The sequence below is a fragment of the Muscardinus avellanarius genome, assembly GCF_963383645.1.
Source record: "Muscardinus avellanarius genome assembly, chromosome: 8".
NCBI lineage: Eukaryota > Metazoa > Chordata > Mammalia > Rodentia > Gliridae > Muscardinus > Muscardinus avellanarius.
The window spans coordinates 99,605,084-99,625,353 of record NC_137794.1 but is presented as its reverse complement, the minus strand read 5'-3'; the positions used below and the strand labels follow the sequence as shown (position 1 = coordinate 99,625,353).

Sequence of the window (20,270 nt, the reverse complement as noted above, 5' to 3'; positions counted from 1 at the left end):
ACATTTGGATATAACTTTAAGCAGTTTCCTTGAATAGAGAACTTGATAATAGATTAACCTTAATTATTCTTATTAACTCGAGCTATTAAATATATTATGCTAAGAAAATATGGAACTAAAAGTTTTGATGAGCAGATAAAAATATTTGTTTTGTCAAAGTACGGACTGGGACAGAGGGATACTTATTTATCCACCTATCAATACTTATTGTGTATATGCCAGCAATGTACCATAAGGCAGACACACATTTCCTGCTCACTGGGAGCTCAGCATCAACTAAAAGAAACTGCAGCGGAATAGAGTAAGTACGCACAGAGCCAAGTACAAGGCACAGAATGCTGTACCTTTCGGAGCACTTACTGAGACTGACATGTAGAGACAGCCAGTGATAGCCTTTGTACGTGTTTATAAAACAGCATTCTCAAACATTCATCTGTTGACAGTATATCATGATGTAAAATTTCTATAAAAATGTGTACAAATCTTAAATGTATATTCACCATCTGACAATGTACACACACACACACACACACACACACACACACACACACACACAACTTGTATGACTCAAATCCTTAGTGAGATAGAGCATTATTATCATCTCCAAAAGGTTATGTATGCAGCTTCCCTATCAACCCCTGCTCCCATCTCCAGAGATGAACACTTCTCTGATGCTTTTTCATCACTGATCAGTCTTGACTGTTCTAATATATATATAAAATTTCTAATTGCACTTTCATGTATATATGAATATGTAATGTATTTGAGTGTAATTGTATGAATTATAACTGAGGGGGGAGAGAAGCTGAGATATCTGAAGACTACTGTCAGCCTCTCAATATAATTTGACTATTTTATGTAGACTCTTTGTAGACTGAGGGAAACTAGGGAAGAGAAGTGAAGAGGAACGCCAGGTGTGCGCACAGGCTCGCAATCCCCGCACTTGGTAGGCTGAGACAGGAGGACTGCAGTTCGCAGTCACCTCAGCTACTTAGTGAGGCCCTTTGCAACTCTGCAAGACCCTATTTAAAAATAAAAATAAAAAATTGGGCTGGGGGGTAGCCCCAGGTTCCATCCCAGTACTGAGAAAAATAAAATTTAAAAAGAGGACATGAGGGGAGAGAAAAAGGAGATTTAAATCCTTGAAATAAGAACTGTGTCATTTCTAGCATAGATATGTCTTCAGTGGCACTGATGAATTAAGCTGTAATCACCTACCTGTATGTAGTTTTTACTTAAAACCAAATCTCATTTTTAAAATTTTTTAAATATTTTAGTGTGAAGTTTTAAAAACCTCAGGCAGTGGTTGTAAGCAAGACATAATGACATTACTAACATTTAAAGTAGCGTTTAAAAATTGGTTTTTTAAAAAATTTCATTAAAGAATTCAAACAATATAGAAAAGTATGTTTTACAATAATTATTCAAGTTACCCAAACAGAAAGAACCATTAAGATTAGTTGAACATTCTTTTTTTTTTTTTATATATAACTATAGCTAGATGACCTCTGATAAATATTTGCAGGAACTATTTTATTACTTCTAACTTGGAGCTTTGTTTTCTAAGACTTATGATCACTGGTTTAAGATGATCTTTTCAAAATATGTGTCTAAAGTATACACTTCTCAGACAGGCCTGAATCCCACAGACTTCTTCTCTTTGCATTCTTCTCTTTTCAGTATCTTGCCCCACAAATTCTAGTCACAGTAGCAGGTGAAAATTCCAATCTGTCCCCTTATCTTGGTGAAATGTCATTCCACTTGGGCTCTGCAAATCACATACTGCAAGAGGAGAGTTGTGTCTAAAATTGAACTTTAGGCCAAAAGTTTTTACTTTTCATTTCTGTGACTTCTGGGGAATATGCTTGTTTTCAAGTCTGTTGAGTCAACTTCCTTCATGGGGCGTTCAGAAAAGGCAGATCCACCTCTGATCAGCCCTTGGGGCCTATCTCTGTACTCTGGTACAATTCTGTGATGAGGAGGTTATAGACCTTCTGGTAAATTTTTGACACTTAGGAGCACCAGCCAATCCAGTTTCCTGGAGGAATGATTTTACTGTATTTATAAAGATACTGCTCAGGCAGGCCTTGAAACTTCTCATTTTCCACCATGTTTTTCAAACAGACGGCACAAGATTTACATGAGTTCTTGGAAGACAAATTATCTGTTTTTCTTTTTGTGAACTGTGCACTCTTTAACTCTCATCCTTGATATGCAGTATTTTCCTTGCTTCAAAATTCTTTGCCAATAGCAAGTATAATCTTGCTTCTTTTTTAAAACTTTTATCCACAGAAACAATGGGAGTAATAACAAAGAAGAGTATTCTTTCTGAGGAAAACGGGTATCCAAAGATATGTCTACACAGGTTGTTAACTCAAGTTTTTTACTTCTTTTCTCATATGCCTGAACGAAAATATCAAGCTGGCTGGTTGAGTAAGCAGGAGAGGTGCATTTACTTGTCAGAAATTAAAAAGCTATACTATATCACAAAAATCATGTCTACATGTTACGTGATTTTTGTGATCTATATTGTAAGTTTCAATATGTCATCAGTCCATTTTCTGTTGCTGTAACAAAATGACAGAGGCTGGATCTTATACAAAGAAATTTAATTAGCTCACACTTTGGAGGGTAAAAATCCAAGATCAGGAGAACCCATTGATTTGGACTCTGATGAGGGCCACAAGACAAATGGCACAGTGGCCAAAGTGCATGTGATAGAGACAGAGATCACATGAGACAGGAGGCCAGAGAGGAATCCAGGTCATGCTCACTCTTTTGTAGCAAAATACTCTTGCAGGAACTAACTAGGGTTTCAACAAAACAACATTAATCCCTTTGGAGAGTGGCACCCTGAACAGCCTAATTACTTTGCTTTAAGCCCTATCTTTATAAGGTTTTACCACTTCTTAACAATGCCACACTGGGAACAAAACTTCTAAAACATGAAACCTTCAGAAACACACTCAAACCATGTCAAAACCACAGTAAGCTGGGTGTGGTGGCACATGCCTGTAATCCCAGCATTTGGGAGGTGGAGTATGGAGATCAAGGTTTGCAGACAGCTTTAGCTACTTAGCGAGGCCCTTCACAACTCAGTGAGACCCTGTTTCAAAAAATAAAAAGAATAAAAAATAGGGCTATGGGTGTAGTTCGGAGGTACAATGCCCCTGGGTGTTCCATCCCCAGTACCAAAGAAAGAAAGAAAGAAAGAAAGAAAGAAAGAAAGAAAGAAAGAAAGAAAGAAAGAAAGAAAGGAAGGAAGGAAGGAAGAAAGACAGAAAGACAGACAGACCACAGGAGACACTGAGGAAAGATGTATGATGTCCAAGAAAAGCAAATTCCCAGACAAGGGGATTGCTTGGATCATTATACTATACTTATACTATACGTAACAGTATCACACTAGTTAGTACTTTTCAGTCCTTTGTAACTGGGGAAATCCATGTAAGCTTTCTTAATTGTGGAGATTTTCATTGTTTCTTTAAAATTAAACATATATTTCATAATTTTTCCATTGTGTCCATATTTTATTTTTCTAAAGGTTTCTTCCATTCTTAGAATATTTCTCATACAAACACAATTTGACAATAAAAGGTAAAATGGATTATTTTTACAATATGTCAAAAAAGTGAATTGATTCTTGTTTATACTGAGATAGCTAATAACTAGATTAAAAACAGTATCTCCTTTCTCACCACATAGAGAGATTCAATGGTATTCTTTTCAAGGGGGTTATGTTGAAATATACAGTCACAAATTAAGTAAAAAGTTGGGATAGTAAAAATAAGCTCTATAGGATTGCAAGGAGTCCTGGTGGAAAAATCTAACCAAGTGGTAGAAGATCTCTACTTACTTATTACACAATATTTTAGTAGCCATGAGAAATTAATATCAGTGTCTATCATACTACAAGATAAATTCCCTGAGTTTGGAAACAGAATTAATCTTTCAAAACATTGTATCTATGTAAATGTCTAGCACTCAATAAACCCTGCAAAGAATAAGGGAATAACAAAACTGTCACCAGATCATTACTTCTATAGGAAAATCTATGTTTCTTCACAAATGGAGTAAAGAAAAACAGATTCAAAATTAAATACAAGTATATTAATTAATAAGATGATTTATTTATTTATTTTTTTTACATACCCCTGAAATACCCTTTATCCGAAATGGAGGAAAAATTTTAAACAGGTATCAAACTTTTTTGGTAAAGATTTGTTAGAGCCTTTTTTGGTAAAAACTCTAACAAGTTATTTTCATTTTTGAATTCTTATAGCTTTAGTCACTTTCTTCCTGCCACTTAACATGTATAATAATACCATAATATGCTGGGCGTAGTGGTGCACACTAGTAATTCCAGCATTTGGGAGGCTGAGACTGGAGGATTGTGGTTCGCAGACAGCCTCAGCTACTTAGGCCCTTTGCAACTCAGTGAGACCCTGTTTAAAAAAAAAAGAAGAAAGAAAAGACTGCCAGGCGTTGTGGCGTACGCTTGTAATCCCCACAATTGGGAGGCAGAGACAGGAGGATCACGCAGGTTCAAAGCTAGCCGTAAGAGACCCTGTTTCAAAATATAAAATAGGCCTGGGAGTGTAGTCCGGAGGTAGAAGGGCTTCCAGGAACCCCAGAACCACACACACACAAAAAAGACTGAAAAATAGTACTGGGGGTATAGCTCAGAGCTAGAATGCCCCTGGGTTCTATCCCCGGAACTGGGAAAAAAAAAAAAAATTAACCTCTTTGCAACATCTCATAGCAAATAATCTATAGAATAAAAAGGTACTATATACCCTTTAACATAATAAGTATATTGGGAGACTAAGGGATAAATTGTGTCCCCCTTAAAATTCTTATGTGGAAGATTTTAACTCCCAAATGCTCAAAATATGATTATATTTGAAGATACGGTCTTTATAAAAAGTGAGTAGGTTAAATCAAAGTTTTAGGTGGATTCCTAATCCAATTGGACACTATCCTATGAAAACAAATTTCGTGTAGAAGAGACATCAGGTGCAAGCACAAGTACCAGGGCAGAACCAGTGAGAAGCCCGTTGTCTGGAAAGCCGAGGAGAAAGGTCTCAGAAGAACCTGATGACAACTGGATCTTGACTTTCAGCCTCCAGAGCTGTGAGGAAGTAAGGTTCTGTTGCCTAAGCCAACCAGTCTGCATTTTGTAATGACAGCCCCAACAAATTAATAAAACAAGTAATGACAGAACATAAATTGCCACATTTATAGTTCTGCTCAAATGATGTCTGACAAAAATAATCAGTAACACTATTTCAGATTAGCTTTATTAGTAAGCAAAAAGCAAGTTATTCCTAGAAAAATCATTGTACAATCTAAGAGAAAGATGGTCTTATAGAAATAAATGCACAAACAGTATGTATTGAAAAACAGAAACATCCAGCATAGCTTATATTTGGAAATACAATTAAATTTGAATATACAATATGCCAATACTCTTCTAATTTTAAGCATCCTGAAAAAGAAAAAAAATCATTAGAGAAACTTGGATTTGTATAACGGATTTAAGATATCTGCCTATAAAATTTGGTTCTTTACCAATTAAAGGTAATTAAAATTTTTTCAAAGATGAAAATATTAAAATTACCTGGAAAAATAGTACCACTGCAAACTTTTTTCTTCTCTTTCAATATGAGCTTCTGTTCTTCTAACAGCTATTGTGTGAAGTGAATGTAGAGGTATTATAGATTCAGCAACCACATTTTGGATTGAATATTAACAAAATTGGATGTTCGAATATCAGCACAAATTTATGTTTTATGAGTTACATGATTTTATAACTTAATAATATATCTGTACATTGATATGGCAACACAATTTTAAATAGGCCTATGTGAATTTATTTTTGAACTTGCAAATATAAAAGAATTAGGTCTTAAAATAGTACCAGAAAAAGCGACTACATAAGAACGAAAGAGTGAAAGCCTGAGTATGAAGTGTGAAACGTGACAGTGGGGCATGCTCTAGTACACCAGTCTTCAGTAGGTTGTTCCTGTGGGGTGCTACATTTGAGATGCCAGTTAACCTCTCTGAAAATCACTTCTCTTGAAAAATAAAGGGTTAAAAAACCATGTAATTTAATGAGTTAGTAATTTAATTTTTGTGGTACTAAAGATAGAATCCAGGGGGCATTCTACCTCTGAGCTACACCCCCAGCCCTATTTATCTTTCTTTATTTTGAAACAGGTCTCACTGAGTTACAGAGGGCCTAAGTAGCTGAGGCTGGCCTCGAACTGTGATCCTCCTGTCTCAGCCTCCAAAATGCCGGTATTACAAGCATGCACCACCATGCCCAGTTCAGAGTTAGTAATTTTCAATAAAATTTTTAAAATGAATCATGTAAAAGGCTCATGTAAAGATTATAGCACTTGCCAGTGAACACTACTATCTTCATTTAAATTAACTTCAAAATTACTGTTTTTTTTTTCTTTTCTTGCTAAGAAATTACCTAAACAACCGCTCACAGAATTGGTTTAATAAAGGGGCCTTGGAGGTATAACTACCCCTATATATTTTTGTATAACTACAAATCTCATATGAACAATTACCTAGTATAATGTCTACAACTTGGGAGGTACCCATTAAATGGCACTATTATTTTATTTGTTTTGGAATACCATTCATTTAATTAACTATAATTTAATTAACTATAATTTTGAATCATTGTTCCTTGATCTCTTGCTTTATTTTCCTACTAGTAGGCATCTCTATCATTCCTTCAGTATAAAAACTAGTAATAACATCTAAAATGGGTCAAATCACAAACTACTGAATCCAGCTGGAAATCTACTTTCCACATAAAACAAAATCATAAAAATGAAGCTGTAATTTTTAGGAAAAACTAATAATTCATTTTCAAATTTACCAAATTATGCTAGCATCTGGACCATATTTTATTCATAAGAATATCATAAATATTAATACTCTAACAGGTATATACAATATTTTATAACTTTTTTTGTTTTTTCATGGTACTGGGGTTCCTGGAAGCCCTTCTACCTCCGGGCTACACTCCCAGACCTATTTTATATATATTTTTTTATTTTTGGAAACAGGATCTCTTAAGCCAGTGAGGCTGGCTTCAAACCTGCGCGATCCTCCAGTCTCCACCTCCCAAGCACAGGGATTACAAAGTGTGCACCACCATGCCAGGCTTAGAACTATTTTTATATAAACAAAAGTCTTTGTAGGATTTTATTTACACATTTTGTACTATATAAAGAGTAACTAAAATTGATAACCAATTTTTTTCAGGTGATTATTGAAATTGCTAACAGTATAGACAGTTACTGATTTTGATGTCAGTTATTAAGATCTGATAACAAAAGTTTATCAATGGCATAAGTAGGCAAAACAAATTATTATGAATTATGTGCCTGTAACTTTCTTTATAGATGGTAAAACTGCATTATATTCTGGTGCTTTTGGTATTAAAACGTGAAAATTATTCCTTTATACACTGCTGTTTTTATGCATGAGCAAGGAAGTCATTGTCAGAATTTTTCCATGATTTAGCTGTAAATCAAGAAATAATGTAGATTGAGAGGCTAAGACAGAAGGATCGTGGCCATTCTCAGCTACTTAGTGAGGCCCTTTGCTGAACTCAGTAAGACCCTGTTTCAAAATAAAGAATAAAAAAATAGGGCTGGGGGGGTATAGCTCAGAGGTAGAATGTCCCTGGGTTCCATCTCCAGTACCACAAAAAAAGAAAGAAAGAAGGAAGGAAGGAAGGAAGGAAGGAAAGAAAGAAAGAAAGAAAGAAAGAAAGAGAGAGAGAGAGAAAGAAAGAAAGAAACGAATGAATGAATAATGTGGAAACCAGGCAGTGAAAAATATTTTGGGGTAATAGGTAATGGGTACCAAGGTAAATTCAAGACATGATGCTAAGACAGGATTTAGTATGAGATATCTTTTTTTCCGGGTTACCATGTAGACAAAGTAGTGCCATAATCAGATTGTGTAGTTATGAATCATATAATGAACTTAATTTTGAATCCTCAGAGCAACTAATTATATTAAGAGGTAATATAGCACAGTGTTTAAGAGGACAGACAGTGGAGTTGGGCTACCTGGGCGTTATTTCTGCTTTATCATTTGCCAGCTGTGTAACTCTAAAAGATCCTTAAACATATATTCAGTTTCCTTATCTGCAGGGAAGTAACAGTAATTAGCTACTGAAATTACTGTGTAGATTAAATGAGAAAATAATTACTTATAATTATTTGTGAAAATCTATTGATATTGTTTATTTATAAATAATTTTTCTGGTATGCTTCCAGGAAAATTATAATTATTTATAAATAATTTTCCCAGTATGATTCCAGGAAAATTACAACAGCCAAGTACATTTAAGAATTACTGTTCTCTTCTTAGCTCTCTGAGATGTACTGTTAAGTAGTGAAAAAAAAGGAGAGGGGCTGATTTTCCATACTTGGTTCACCTGTTAAAGTGTGAATGGCGTTCTTTCTCTCTCTCCCTGACATCAGCAATAGCTACTCTCAAAGAACAGGTAAAACTAAGAAACGAAGTCATTCAATCAGTCTTCTACACAAGGTGGTTATTTAACCAGTGCCAACACTGTTAATTCAAAATCTAGTTCTTTTGTTTATGAGGTCACTCCATAGTTAACTAAAAATAAAGATGTTCAGAATGATTAGACTGAGTGATGGAGACAACATAGCAGCACCCACAAAACCTAGTCTAGACAGAGATTCCAAGATGATCTATGAATTTTCTTCCAATGTGCCACTGACATTTTATGTTTTCCCATAGTGTATTTTAAACTAATACCTAGTACAAAATTAGAAAATATAGAAGAGTAAACTAATGTGTCATTATGTTTCAAACAAAAAAGTTGACAGTCTAAAATATAGTGTAGTGTTTTCCTTCTCTATATAATTTTTTTTTTTTTTTTTTGGGTGGTACTAGGGATGGAACCCAGCAGCACTATACCTCTGAGCTACGTCTGCAGCCCTATTTTTCAGTCCTTTTACTTTTTGAAACAGGGTCTCACTGAGTTGCAAAGGGCTTCACTAAGTAGCCAAGGCTGTCTGCAAACCGTGATCTTCAGGTCTCTGCCTCCCAAATGCTGGGATTACAAATGTACATTAAAATGCCCAGCCACTATATCAAAATCTTAAGAATAAAAAACACACCGATAGATTCCAAGTGAATATAAATTACATACAAAACTGAGCATATAATTATGTTCTTAAAGGTTAAAAATAATTACGTATAATTGTGTCATAATTTCAAAAAGGTAAATATCTTTCTCAAAAAATGTAATTATAAAAACTATCATGACAAAAAGAAAAACTAAAACTCACCAATAATATTAAAAGAAATCAAGAATTCTATTAAAAATTATCTATCCAATAATTTCTCAGCCCTACCAAATTTGTAACTAAAATTTTTCAAGTAGTCAAAACTCCAATATTCCAAGTTACATATTCTATTTAAAACACAGGAAAAAATGAAAATGGTCAATACATTTAATAAAGCAAATATAACCTCAGGACTAAAAATCAGACAAATTAATTTCACAAATTCAATTATGTATCAAACTTTCTTTCATGTAAGGTAAAATTCCTAAGTGATTCAATTTTAAAAATTGTTTAGTAAAATGCATGAATGTCCTTTCTAACTTTTTACATTATGTAACAATAAAACATCCTTTAATGTTTCTTAAGATAAAATATTCTATGAAGGAAATTTGTTTAAAGTTTATAACATAGTGTTAGCATATAATTAAACTAATTTAACTGTTACCAGAAGATTTACCACAAAATACAAAGAGGTCAATAATTTATTCTTGTTAAATGAAAAGCCCTTTGCCCAAGAATAAACAGCCTTAGTGAACAGAGGGCTTAAGCGTCAGTCACTGTTAATATGACTAAACAGGGTTCAATTTACCACACAGAGAAATATGGATGTTAGTTCTAGGAACCTTTGAAAATTTAAACATATCATAAATATTAGTTGAGAAAAAGTAAAACTATCCCAGCTACCTAGAAATTCCTGTAATTTAAATGGACTAATACATTAATAAATACAATAATTATAAAATGGAAACTTTTGATTCATTCAGAGATCAAATTTATATCCTATTTCTACAACTGTTTTTCAAGCCTTTAAAAATCTCTGGAAAATAATCAAAATTTCTTGCAACCAAAAACTCTAATTTGGTTATGTCTCCAAATTCTGACTGTACATTTTTTCTTCAGTTTTAAATAATGGGTACTTCAGACTCAGTAATTCATTTTGAGTTTCTCTACAAAAACAATCAGAAGGGGTAATAGAAATATTTTTACTTGTGTCAGTAGAAGAGTGGCACTTCTAGAAAGTTCTCATTAACCCAAGAGTGGTATAGCATAGAGTAAAAAAAAAAGCCAATTATTTTTAGGAACCCATTTTCTTAAAATTTGTGGTCTTGAAAATGTAAGGGAGATGGTATAAAGGAAGGAAAAATACAAATAAAACCACAAAAAACTAATTCAAAGATTAACTTGAAGATATAAAGTTGTGCTATTTATAGCATAAATTGAACCCTGCTTTATTTTAAAATAAAGCAAACAAAAATTAACAGAACAATTCATACTATAAGTCAGAGAAGGAAATGAAACCCCAATTTAACTGATTTTTTAATAATTATTGCCCCAGTGAGTTTAGAAGAGACACAGCCCAAAAGATTATTGTTGAACATAGGAATAACAAATTAATATATATAAAAATGCAATGCAGTGGATAATTTTCCAGCTGGGTAAGCATTGCATACAACAAGGATTAGAAACAAAATAGAAATTTCTATTTCCTACCTATATCAATGGCTACCATCTTGGAAAACTTTCTGCTTTTGGTCTTCACTGAAAATAACATTTTGATATAAAATGTCAAAATCTATTCATGGCAAACTAAATTAATTAAACACAAATAAAAGAAAATACTTCAAAATAAGGATACTATACCCTTTTCTATAAAATTATTCATTTTTTGTTCATCATCTGAATTGTGTGGTGATGAAGAACCTACACAAATGAAGACAATGGAAGGAACAGGCACAGTCAGTCACAAACACGGAGTTGTCACAAGTAAAAAGCACAAATGAAAAACCAGTTAGTCTCTAAAACAAGTTTCTACATCACTGGCCACAAACAGAGGACATTTATAGAGTTAAAAAACTAATATTACAGTACAACAATCAGTATTGCAAAATGTTTCATGGCAGACCCTAGTATATGTAAGCTCTACATGTTGTCCTAAAGTAACAACAATTTGGCAAAAAAGTTGATGTACACTCTATGCTAGAGAACATATGAAGAAAATACCTTGTTTAGAGAACTTCCCTTTATCAGCAGATCTCAAGTGACAGCTCACCCATTAAAGTTTTCACAATCTCCCTAGCTATAAATCACTCCCACTCTTGTGGATTCCCTAACACTCTATCAATATGCTTCTCATAGGATGTTAATCATTTAGTGTCTTGTAATTTAAATTTATACACATATGACTTTCCTCATGGAAATGAACTTCTAAAAATAGGACTCACAAACCGATTCATTTCTGTATTCCCTTGGATACTAGAGTGCTTTTCATTGTAGATATCTAAGAAATTTTCTGAGGAATGACTGGAAAAGAACTAGGAGTAAATATAAAGGTTTCCCTTCAGTGCTTCAAGACAATCCTAGTATCAAGTACTAAACTTAATTAGGTCAAAATCTGACATCCACACATTACACACACACACACACACACACACACACACACACACACACACACACACTATTTCCTTCCTTTGGTCAGGTAGCAAATATTCTTGACATTCAATGACCAAGGAAAACCTACTAGCATTGGCAGAATCCAATGAACTTCTACAGTGGTTTTAAAATATCACTCTGAAAATCCATGTTATTTTTGCTAAATGGCACTTATAATAGATTCTCATGGAATATTCATCAAAAAAAAATCACAGTATTTCCAGGAAAAAAGTTTTCCACATAAATACAACTGACTTAAAGAATACAATAGTTATGGTACCTTATGTATGTTTTAAAGTATTATGACCATCTCTGAAACCAAAGAGCTAAATGATAGATGTATTAAAATTGGATTTGATATAATTAATGTAGGAGTGATAGCAGAATAACATATTTATGATAATAAAATTATAAAAAGTTTGATGTTTTGAAGGTGAAAACATAAAAGATTTAAATGTAAATATAACTAGCAGATTTATTTTCCCGAGACCTACCTACTCATAACTTCTATGATAGCTTATAAAAAAGTTCCAGAACAGTTTTCAGCATATGCTATTTGAACAAATTTACCGAATAATTGTAATTAAATTAACACACACACACACACACACACACACACACACACATACACACAAAGGGTTTCTATAGCTTACTGTACTTTCTAGGGCACACAGAAACTCCTCAAGGCATTGCTTATATGATGGTATGTATGGCCCTTCAGTTGAAAGTAACCTAACAAAGATTTATGTATATTATTGATATACACACACTTCTGATGCATTACAAAAAATTCATTATTATTAATGTGCTCAATGATTCGATATGAGTTATTAGAAATAAAGATGATTTTGTTCTTCTTTATTGCTGAGTAGAATTCCATTGTATTTCCCATAATTTTGCAATCCTCTGTTGATGGATACCTAGGTTGGTTCTGTATTTTGGCTATTATGAATTGTGCGTATGTTACTGTAGTTCTCTGATTTCAACTCCTTTGGAAAGATACCCAGGAGTGGTATAGTCAGGTAATTTGGTGGATCCATTCTGTTTTTTAAGGAATCTCTACACTGATCTCTATAGCGGCTGAATTAGTTTGCAGTCCCACCAACAGTGTAAAAAAGAGTTCCTCTTTCCCCATATACTTGCCAGCATTTGTTATTTTTTGACTTCGTTATGCTTGCCACTCTGATTGGAGTTAGATGGAATCTCAGTGTAGTTTTGATTTGCATCTCTCTAATGGCTAATGATGCTGAACGTTTTTTCATGTATCTATTGGCCATTTGCACCTCTTTTGTGAAGTGTCTATTCAATTCAGTTGCTCATTTCTTTATTGGGTTATTTGTTTTGCTAATGTAGTCTTTTGAGCTCTGTGCATATTCTGGATGCAAAATCATGTCATTCACAAGATGGAAAGAGCTGGAGAACATTATATTAAGTGAAATCAGCCAAGTACAGAAAGAGAAGGGACATATATTTTCTCTAATATGCCCAAAATAGGAATACCAGAGAGACTCCAGATAATGGAGGGAAACCTCAGCATAACTAGAAAGGAAGGCTAGGGGAGGAAGAAGGCTGAGGTTAATTAATGGAGGAGCAATATTCAAATATGTGGTTAAGTGTGAATGTAGCATGGTTAACACGGACATTCGTTGTAGGAGGAAGAGGAAAGGGGGAGGACACCAAGTACTGTGTGAATGTATGTCAATGTCAATATGACCCACATTATGATGTGAGACTATAGTGCACCAATAAAATAAAAATATTAGCAAATAAGTAAAGATGAAAGAAGCCCATCACCTGCAGAATTAACTTTCTATTTCAGAAACATCATTGCTTTATTTAAAAATAAATGGAGGGCTGAGATGTAGCTTAGTGGTAAAGCATTTGCTTAGCATGTGGAAAGCTCTAGGATCAGTCACTAGCACTGCAAAAATAAATAGCTGGGTGTGGTGGTACATGCCTGGAATCCCCAGTACTTGGCAGGCTGAGACAGGAGGATTATATGTTCAATGAGGGCCTCTACAATATAATGAAACTCTCAGCAACCTAGTGAAACCTGTTCCCAAAGAAAAAATAAACAGGGCTGGGGAGCACATTGGAGGTAGAATGTCCCCTGGGCTTGATCCCCAGTACCATAAAACAAAGAATGGAAAACTATATTTATTACTTGTATTTTCTCATGATGTTTTTCTGAAGAGAGCTTTGATATATACTGGCTAAAATGCTGAAATCACAAAAAATAATCATAGGACTTAAAAGCTTTCCAAAAGCTTCTCTTTATTTATTATGAATTAATTTTAAATAAGCACATTGGTTTTGATAAAAGGAATATGGCTATTTTATATGTCAATATATGGGTCTTCTTAATATTCATGAAAGACTAATTTAACTTCCAATTCACTTCTATACATTTCTTTTCTATAAATACCTTAAAATATTAACTATATTAGTTTAATCATTTGTAATGCATCATTTACCTATTTTGCCCACTGACACCTTATCTCACTGTGGACAATATTTGAGGCTGGTAATTTATTAATTTTCATATTTTTAGTAACATGATCCCCTTGTGACTATTTTGATTCACTTCAAATTAATTGCAACCATTATTCTTTCTTTGACCACTCCAAACTGGTAGGCTTTACATGTGTTGGAAAAAAAGTGAAAGTAGTGAGTGGTAATAAATTATTCCTTTATTTCTCAAATGCAATGTTTAAAAGGATAAAGGCAAAAAAGTTTTAGCTGTTCAAAGAGCAAGATAATTTATTCATGATAATGAAATTACTATTAATTATTATTTATTTTCAAATGGACAAATAGACTACAAGAAGCTTTAAGACTATATAGTGTTAGAATTTCATCTTGGTTTTTACTGTAATGTTCTTAGTACTAAACATGACTGAAATATGAAAAAATATGAAAAAATTTTATTTTGTATTTTTATATAATTAAACACAATTTTTATATAATTAAACTACAAAAGCTTAAAATTTATTTTTTGGTGGTATTGGGGTTTGAACTCAGGGGGCTCCACCTCTGAGTTACCCCACTGCACTATTTTATATTTTATTATGAAACTGGGTTTCACTAAGTTGCTGAGGCTGGCCAAGAACCTGACATCCTCCCATCTCAGATTCCCAAGTACTGGGATTACAGATGTGAGCTACCCATGCCTGCTTTTTACTTCTTTTTTTTTTTTTTTAAAGCAATAGTTCCTGATATAAAGGAGTGGATATAGTTCCTTCGAGAATCCTAACAAAAGATTACATTAAAAAATAAAGGGTTCTATATCTAAGGATAAAAGGTCATGATTTATTAATGATTCTTGGAAGTCACAACTTTTACTTTACATTTCATACTCACTGGGAGAAAATCAATAAACTTCCTAGTATCATACGGATTTCTGCATGTTAAAATTATACTGTCTTTTCACATGCACCAGAAAGCAAAATATATTTAAAATGTAAAAGGATGCTAACATTTCTCTAGTTTAGAAAAGAACAAATTTGGAGAACTTTTGCCTTTATGCACTTTTATACTTATATAATTATATTTACATATCTGTATGTATTTATCTATAATTACCTCTTGTTTGGTCATCCCAAATAGCAGATGTGCCCACGTTTTCTTTGTTTTTATTTATTTATTTTTTTGGTGCATTGTAGTCATACATCTTAGTGAGGTACAAGATAGTAGAGGTGTACATGTAACATCACTCATTTAGCTCTTCCCCAACTCCTCCCCCTTCCCTCCTTTCCATGTTTGGCTTAGTGATTGACTCAGGCATGTTTGTGAATGTACATCATGTCCATTAGGGACTTCCCTCTCCCCTCCCTCCCCTCAGTGAGGTGCCTTATTTGCTTATCTATAGTTTCTCCTTCTTCTAGAGTTCCTCCTATGACTCATTTTCTTCCTAGCTTCCACCGTTACGGAAAGCATCCGATTTCTTACTTTTTGTGACTGACTAATTTCACTTAGCATAGTACCCACCTTTTCAAAGTATGGCTTAGGACAAAAAAGGAGTATTAATTTATTTAAAATGACTCTTAGTAAATAAGTGTGATGATCATTTCATATATGTAAGTATAATACATCCTATGTTGAAATTATCCACTTTGACTTAGATCCTTAATATTCTGACAACTAGATTCATGTTGACTTTGGGGAAGATGAGGAAATCAGAACTGTATAGTATGTAGTTGGAAAAAAAGTAATAAAAGACTATAAATCCATTCCTAAGTTTAGAAATAAATCTAGTCCTATGAGAGATACTTAATATTACTCATTCAAACTTATTCTACCAAGGTTAAGACACTATTAGGTACTAACATGATTACTATGGCTCTGTTTCATTTGTTTAATGAGTAAATCTAAATATGAAGTTTTAAAGAATAAGAAAATATGTAGGTACATTTTAATTTTAAAAAAGAAAAAATCAACTTGTTCAACATTGGAAAAATCTAATTATAAAATAGAATGTATGAAAGCTTTTATAGTCTTAGCTCTAATAAAATGCTAAACTGAAATGTGAAACTGGGTGTAGTGGTACATGCTTGTAATCCCAGTACTTGGGAGGCTGAGACAGGAGGATCACAGGTTCGTGGCCAGACTCAGCTACTTAGTGAGTCCCCCTGAAACTCAGTGAGACCTTGTTTCAAAATAAAGAATAAAAGGGGTGTAGCTTAGAGGTAGAATTCCCCTGGGTTCAATCCCCAGTAATGGAAAAAAAAAATCAAAAAACCTGAAATGTGAGCAAATAAAGTCAAATACCATTCTCAATGTTTTCCATTCTTAAAATTGTTTCAATATAGTAAGACCTGTCTGGAAATGGTGTCACACTTGTTAGAACAATCTTCCTTGTAGAAAGCCTATGAAAATTCCCAGCCAGAATAATTTCAGAGTTAAAATCATTAACTTATTAAACATTAGCAGTTTCAAGTTGGGCGTGGTGGCGCACGTTTGTAATCCCCGCACTTGGGAGGCTGAGACAGGAGGATCGCACAGGCTCGAAGTCAGCCTCAGCTACTTAGTGAGGCTTTCAGCAACTTAGTGAGACCCTGTTTCCAAATAAAATATAAAAAAGGTCTGGGAGTATAGCCTGGAGGTAGAAAGCCTCTAGATTCCACCCCCAGTACCACAAAATAATAATAATAATAATAATAATAATAATAATAATAATAATAAAATAAATTAGCTGTTTCAATCCGCTAAAACAAGATAATGACTTCAAGATCTTTTTTATCTTAAGAAGTCTCAGAATAAATTTACAATAATATTCCTCTGAAATCTTAATGTACACGTAGGTTATATAAAAATGCATTTGTAGAGAAAAAGGTGAACTGCTTTAATAAAGCTATATGTGTGTATAAAATTACTTTGATAAAAATATAATTTGTTTATTCTACATATCTGCAGTCATCACTAGATTATAAGTATTATAAGACTTTCATAATATTTAGGTCTGGGGATATAGCTCAGTGGGGGAGTGCTTGTATAGCATAGACAAAGTCTTGGGTTCAAACCCCAGTAGAGAAAGAAAAAAAAATTCTCATAACATTTAAATCGATATTGTTCAAGGAATACGTGGAAGCAGATGACACTGAATAGAAATGACTTTTCCTCCATTCTACTTTAGTCTACTGGACAATGCCAGTAGTACAAAGGAAAAATTGTAGATAATTAAACAGGCGACCAAATGGCAAGGAGTAAAATACATTTTCTCTAAAAGTGTTAAGTATTAGAAACTCAAACAATAATATGGCTCTGAATAGGTAAATCTATGGACAATTTACCCAGCACAAGCTACATTTTTTAACTAGAATGCAAAGAATACAGTTATGATTTTTAAGAATAACTGTGACATAAAAGTTTCTTGCAAGTTTATCTATAAAAGGATACACTGATATACCATCTTAGTGTATGCAAAATCAAAAGTATTAATAAAATAAAAAATAAATTACCAGAAGTTGGAGATTTGCAGCGATCCTCTGGGACTACAGTCCCTTCACTAATGTCACACAGACCTGCTAAAAAGCGAAAACAAAAAGAAAATCAAACTACAAATTAATATAATAGTTTGTTTTCTATTTATAATATATATTTTACTACTACCCATTTTTTAAAAATCCAGTAGAGGTTTTAATATAAACTATTGGTATTAATACTATGCTTATTAAGGTTTGAGAGAAGTACATTTCTGTATTAAACAACTCAAACTAATATAGCAATCATTGGTTAAACAAACAAAATGTAGGTTAAAATCAGAATTTCCATATTAGATAAGTTGTTATTCTTCAAAGACATTGGACATAGTGCAAGATTTTTCTCCTTCTTTTCTTTTTTTTGTTGTGTGTGTGGGTACAGAGGATTGAATCCAGGAGCATTCTATCTCTGAGCAATACCCCTAGCCTTACTTTTCTTTTTTTGAAACAGAGTCTCATTAGGTTGCTGAGAGTCTCACTACTTGCTGAGGCTGGCCTTGAACCTGTGATCCTCCTGTCCCAGCTTCCCAAGTCCTGGGATTACAGGTATGTACCACCAAGCCTGGCAAGACTTTAAAATCCAAAATGTGGGTCCATGTGATAACACTTCTTTTAAATTTCTCAATTTGAGCCAGGTGTGGTGGCACACGTTTGTAATGCCCGCGCTGGGTAGGTGGAGACAGGAGGATTGCGCAGGTTTGAAGCCAGCGCGCTGGCTTAAGAGACCCTGTTTCCAAATAAAAAAGTATAAAAATAGGTCTAGGAGCATAGCCCGGAGGTAGAAAGGTTTCCAGGAAGCCCAGTACCACCAAACAAAACAAAACAAAACCTCAATGTGATACTTTTTACCATTGTTAAGAACCCCCAACTCAAACCAGTTTGAGGTTTCCTGTATCTCAAAAACCTCCCTTAAACCAGATGTGGTGGCACATGCTTGTAACCCCATATGTATGTATGTATGTACGTACGTACGTATGTATTGGTGGTACTAGGGTTCCTGGGAACCCTTCTACCTCCAGGCTACACTCCCAGACCTGTTTTATATTTTTATTTGGAAACAGGGTCTCTTAAGCCAGCGAGGCTGGCTTCGAACCTGCATGATCCTCCCAAGCATGGGGATTACAAGCGTGCACCACCACACCTGGCGTAATCCCAGTATTTGGGAGATTGAAACAGGAAGATTGCAGGTTTGCAACCAGACTCAGCTACTTAATGAGGCCCTCTGCAACTGAGTGGGAACTTGTTTCAAAATAAAGTATAAAATAGGGCTGGAGGTGTAGCTTGGATGTAGAATGCTCTTGGATTTCAATCCCCAGTATGTATGTATGTATGCATGCATGTATGTATGTATGTATGTGTGTATGTGTGTGTATGTATGTGTGTGTTATATATATATATATATATATAACACACACATACATACACACACACACACACACACACACACACACACACACACACACAAGAGAGGGGTCAGAGGCTGAGACTATGTGTATGTGTGTCTTACTGGGGATTGAAACCATGGGAGCTCTACCATGAGCCATACTCCTAGGCCTATTTTATTTTTTATTTTGATACAGGATCTCACTTAATTGCTGCATCTGCATGGTAGTCCAGAACCATAGTCATCTGCATGGTAGATAGTCTCAGCCCCGCAACATTTATTTTGAAAGAGGATCTCACTGAGTTGCAAAGAGCTGAGGCTGTCCATGAAAAAAGATCCTACTGTGTCAGCCCCCGATGTTGGGGTTCCAAGTGTATGCCGCCATGCCCGGCTCCTTTCCTTTACATCTTCAGTCACCTGAATACACTGCTTAATTTAATATGTCCATCACTGACACTTCAAATTCCATTTGAATTATTTTCCCTTTGGCATTATTATTTAACTTACTACACACTGATAATCTTTTTTAATGTGTTTTTCAGTAAGATGTGAACTCCACGAGAAGAGAGCTTTGTGCTTATTACTTATAATGGGCCCATGGCATGGTAGGTACTCAATAAATATTTGCTAAATGGCTGAGTAAATAAAAGTGAAATAATATGATAACATGCAGTCTATTCCATCTACTCTGTTCCTACCAGAACCTTTCTAACAAATATTCTTCATGGCATTGCTATCTAGGCTCTACTCAAATGTATACCAATTCACTTAGTCATATCTCACACTTAATGATTACTGTGTGCCCGATACTTTTCTAAGAAAAGTTAAAGCAGCAAATGAAGAAGAGAGTACTATTCATTTTAGAGAAGAAACTAAGGCATTAATGATTTTAGATATCTTATACAGGAATGAAAACTTCTGTACTTTTGGAGACAGTCTACTTCAGTGCCACTGTTAAATATTTTACTGATGCAAAGTTCTGCACTTATTAGACAAAATTGTTTTAAAAATATAACATAAACAGAGAACTATAATTTGAAATATTCTACACATCTCACATTAGCGTATTCAGTTGTATCGCACTTTTAACACATTAAGTGGTAGTCAACAGAAACAGAAGTC

General features: G+C 34.0%; 1 protein-coding gene across 4 annotated transcripts in view; it reads right to left on the bottom strand.

Annotated features, from left to right (window-relative positions):
• Positions 1–20,270, bottom strand: part of STXBP5 (syntaxin binding protein 5) — a gene marked incomplete at both ends in the record, with an annotated part of 167,040 nt that overhangs the window by 28,327 nt on the left and 118,443 nt on the right. For 2 of the 4 annotated variants that reach the window (XM_080700552.1, XM_080700553.1), the window contains one exon: positions 17,744–17,809. In XM_080700552.1, the coding sequence (XP_080556678.1) occupies positions 17,744–17,809 (66 nt within the window). Of the gene's footprint in view, positions 1–10,847; positions 10,896–10,997; positions 11,058–17,743; positions 17,810–20,270 lie in introns of all 4 variants that reach the window. The other 2 variants (XM_080700550.1, XM_080700551.1) reach the window with 2 other exon arrangements.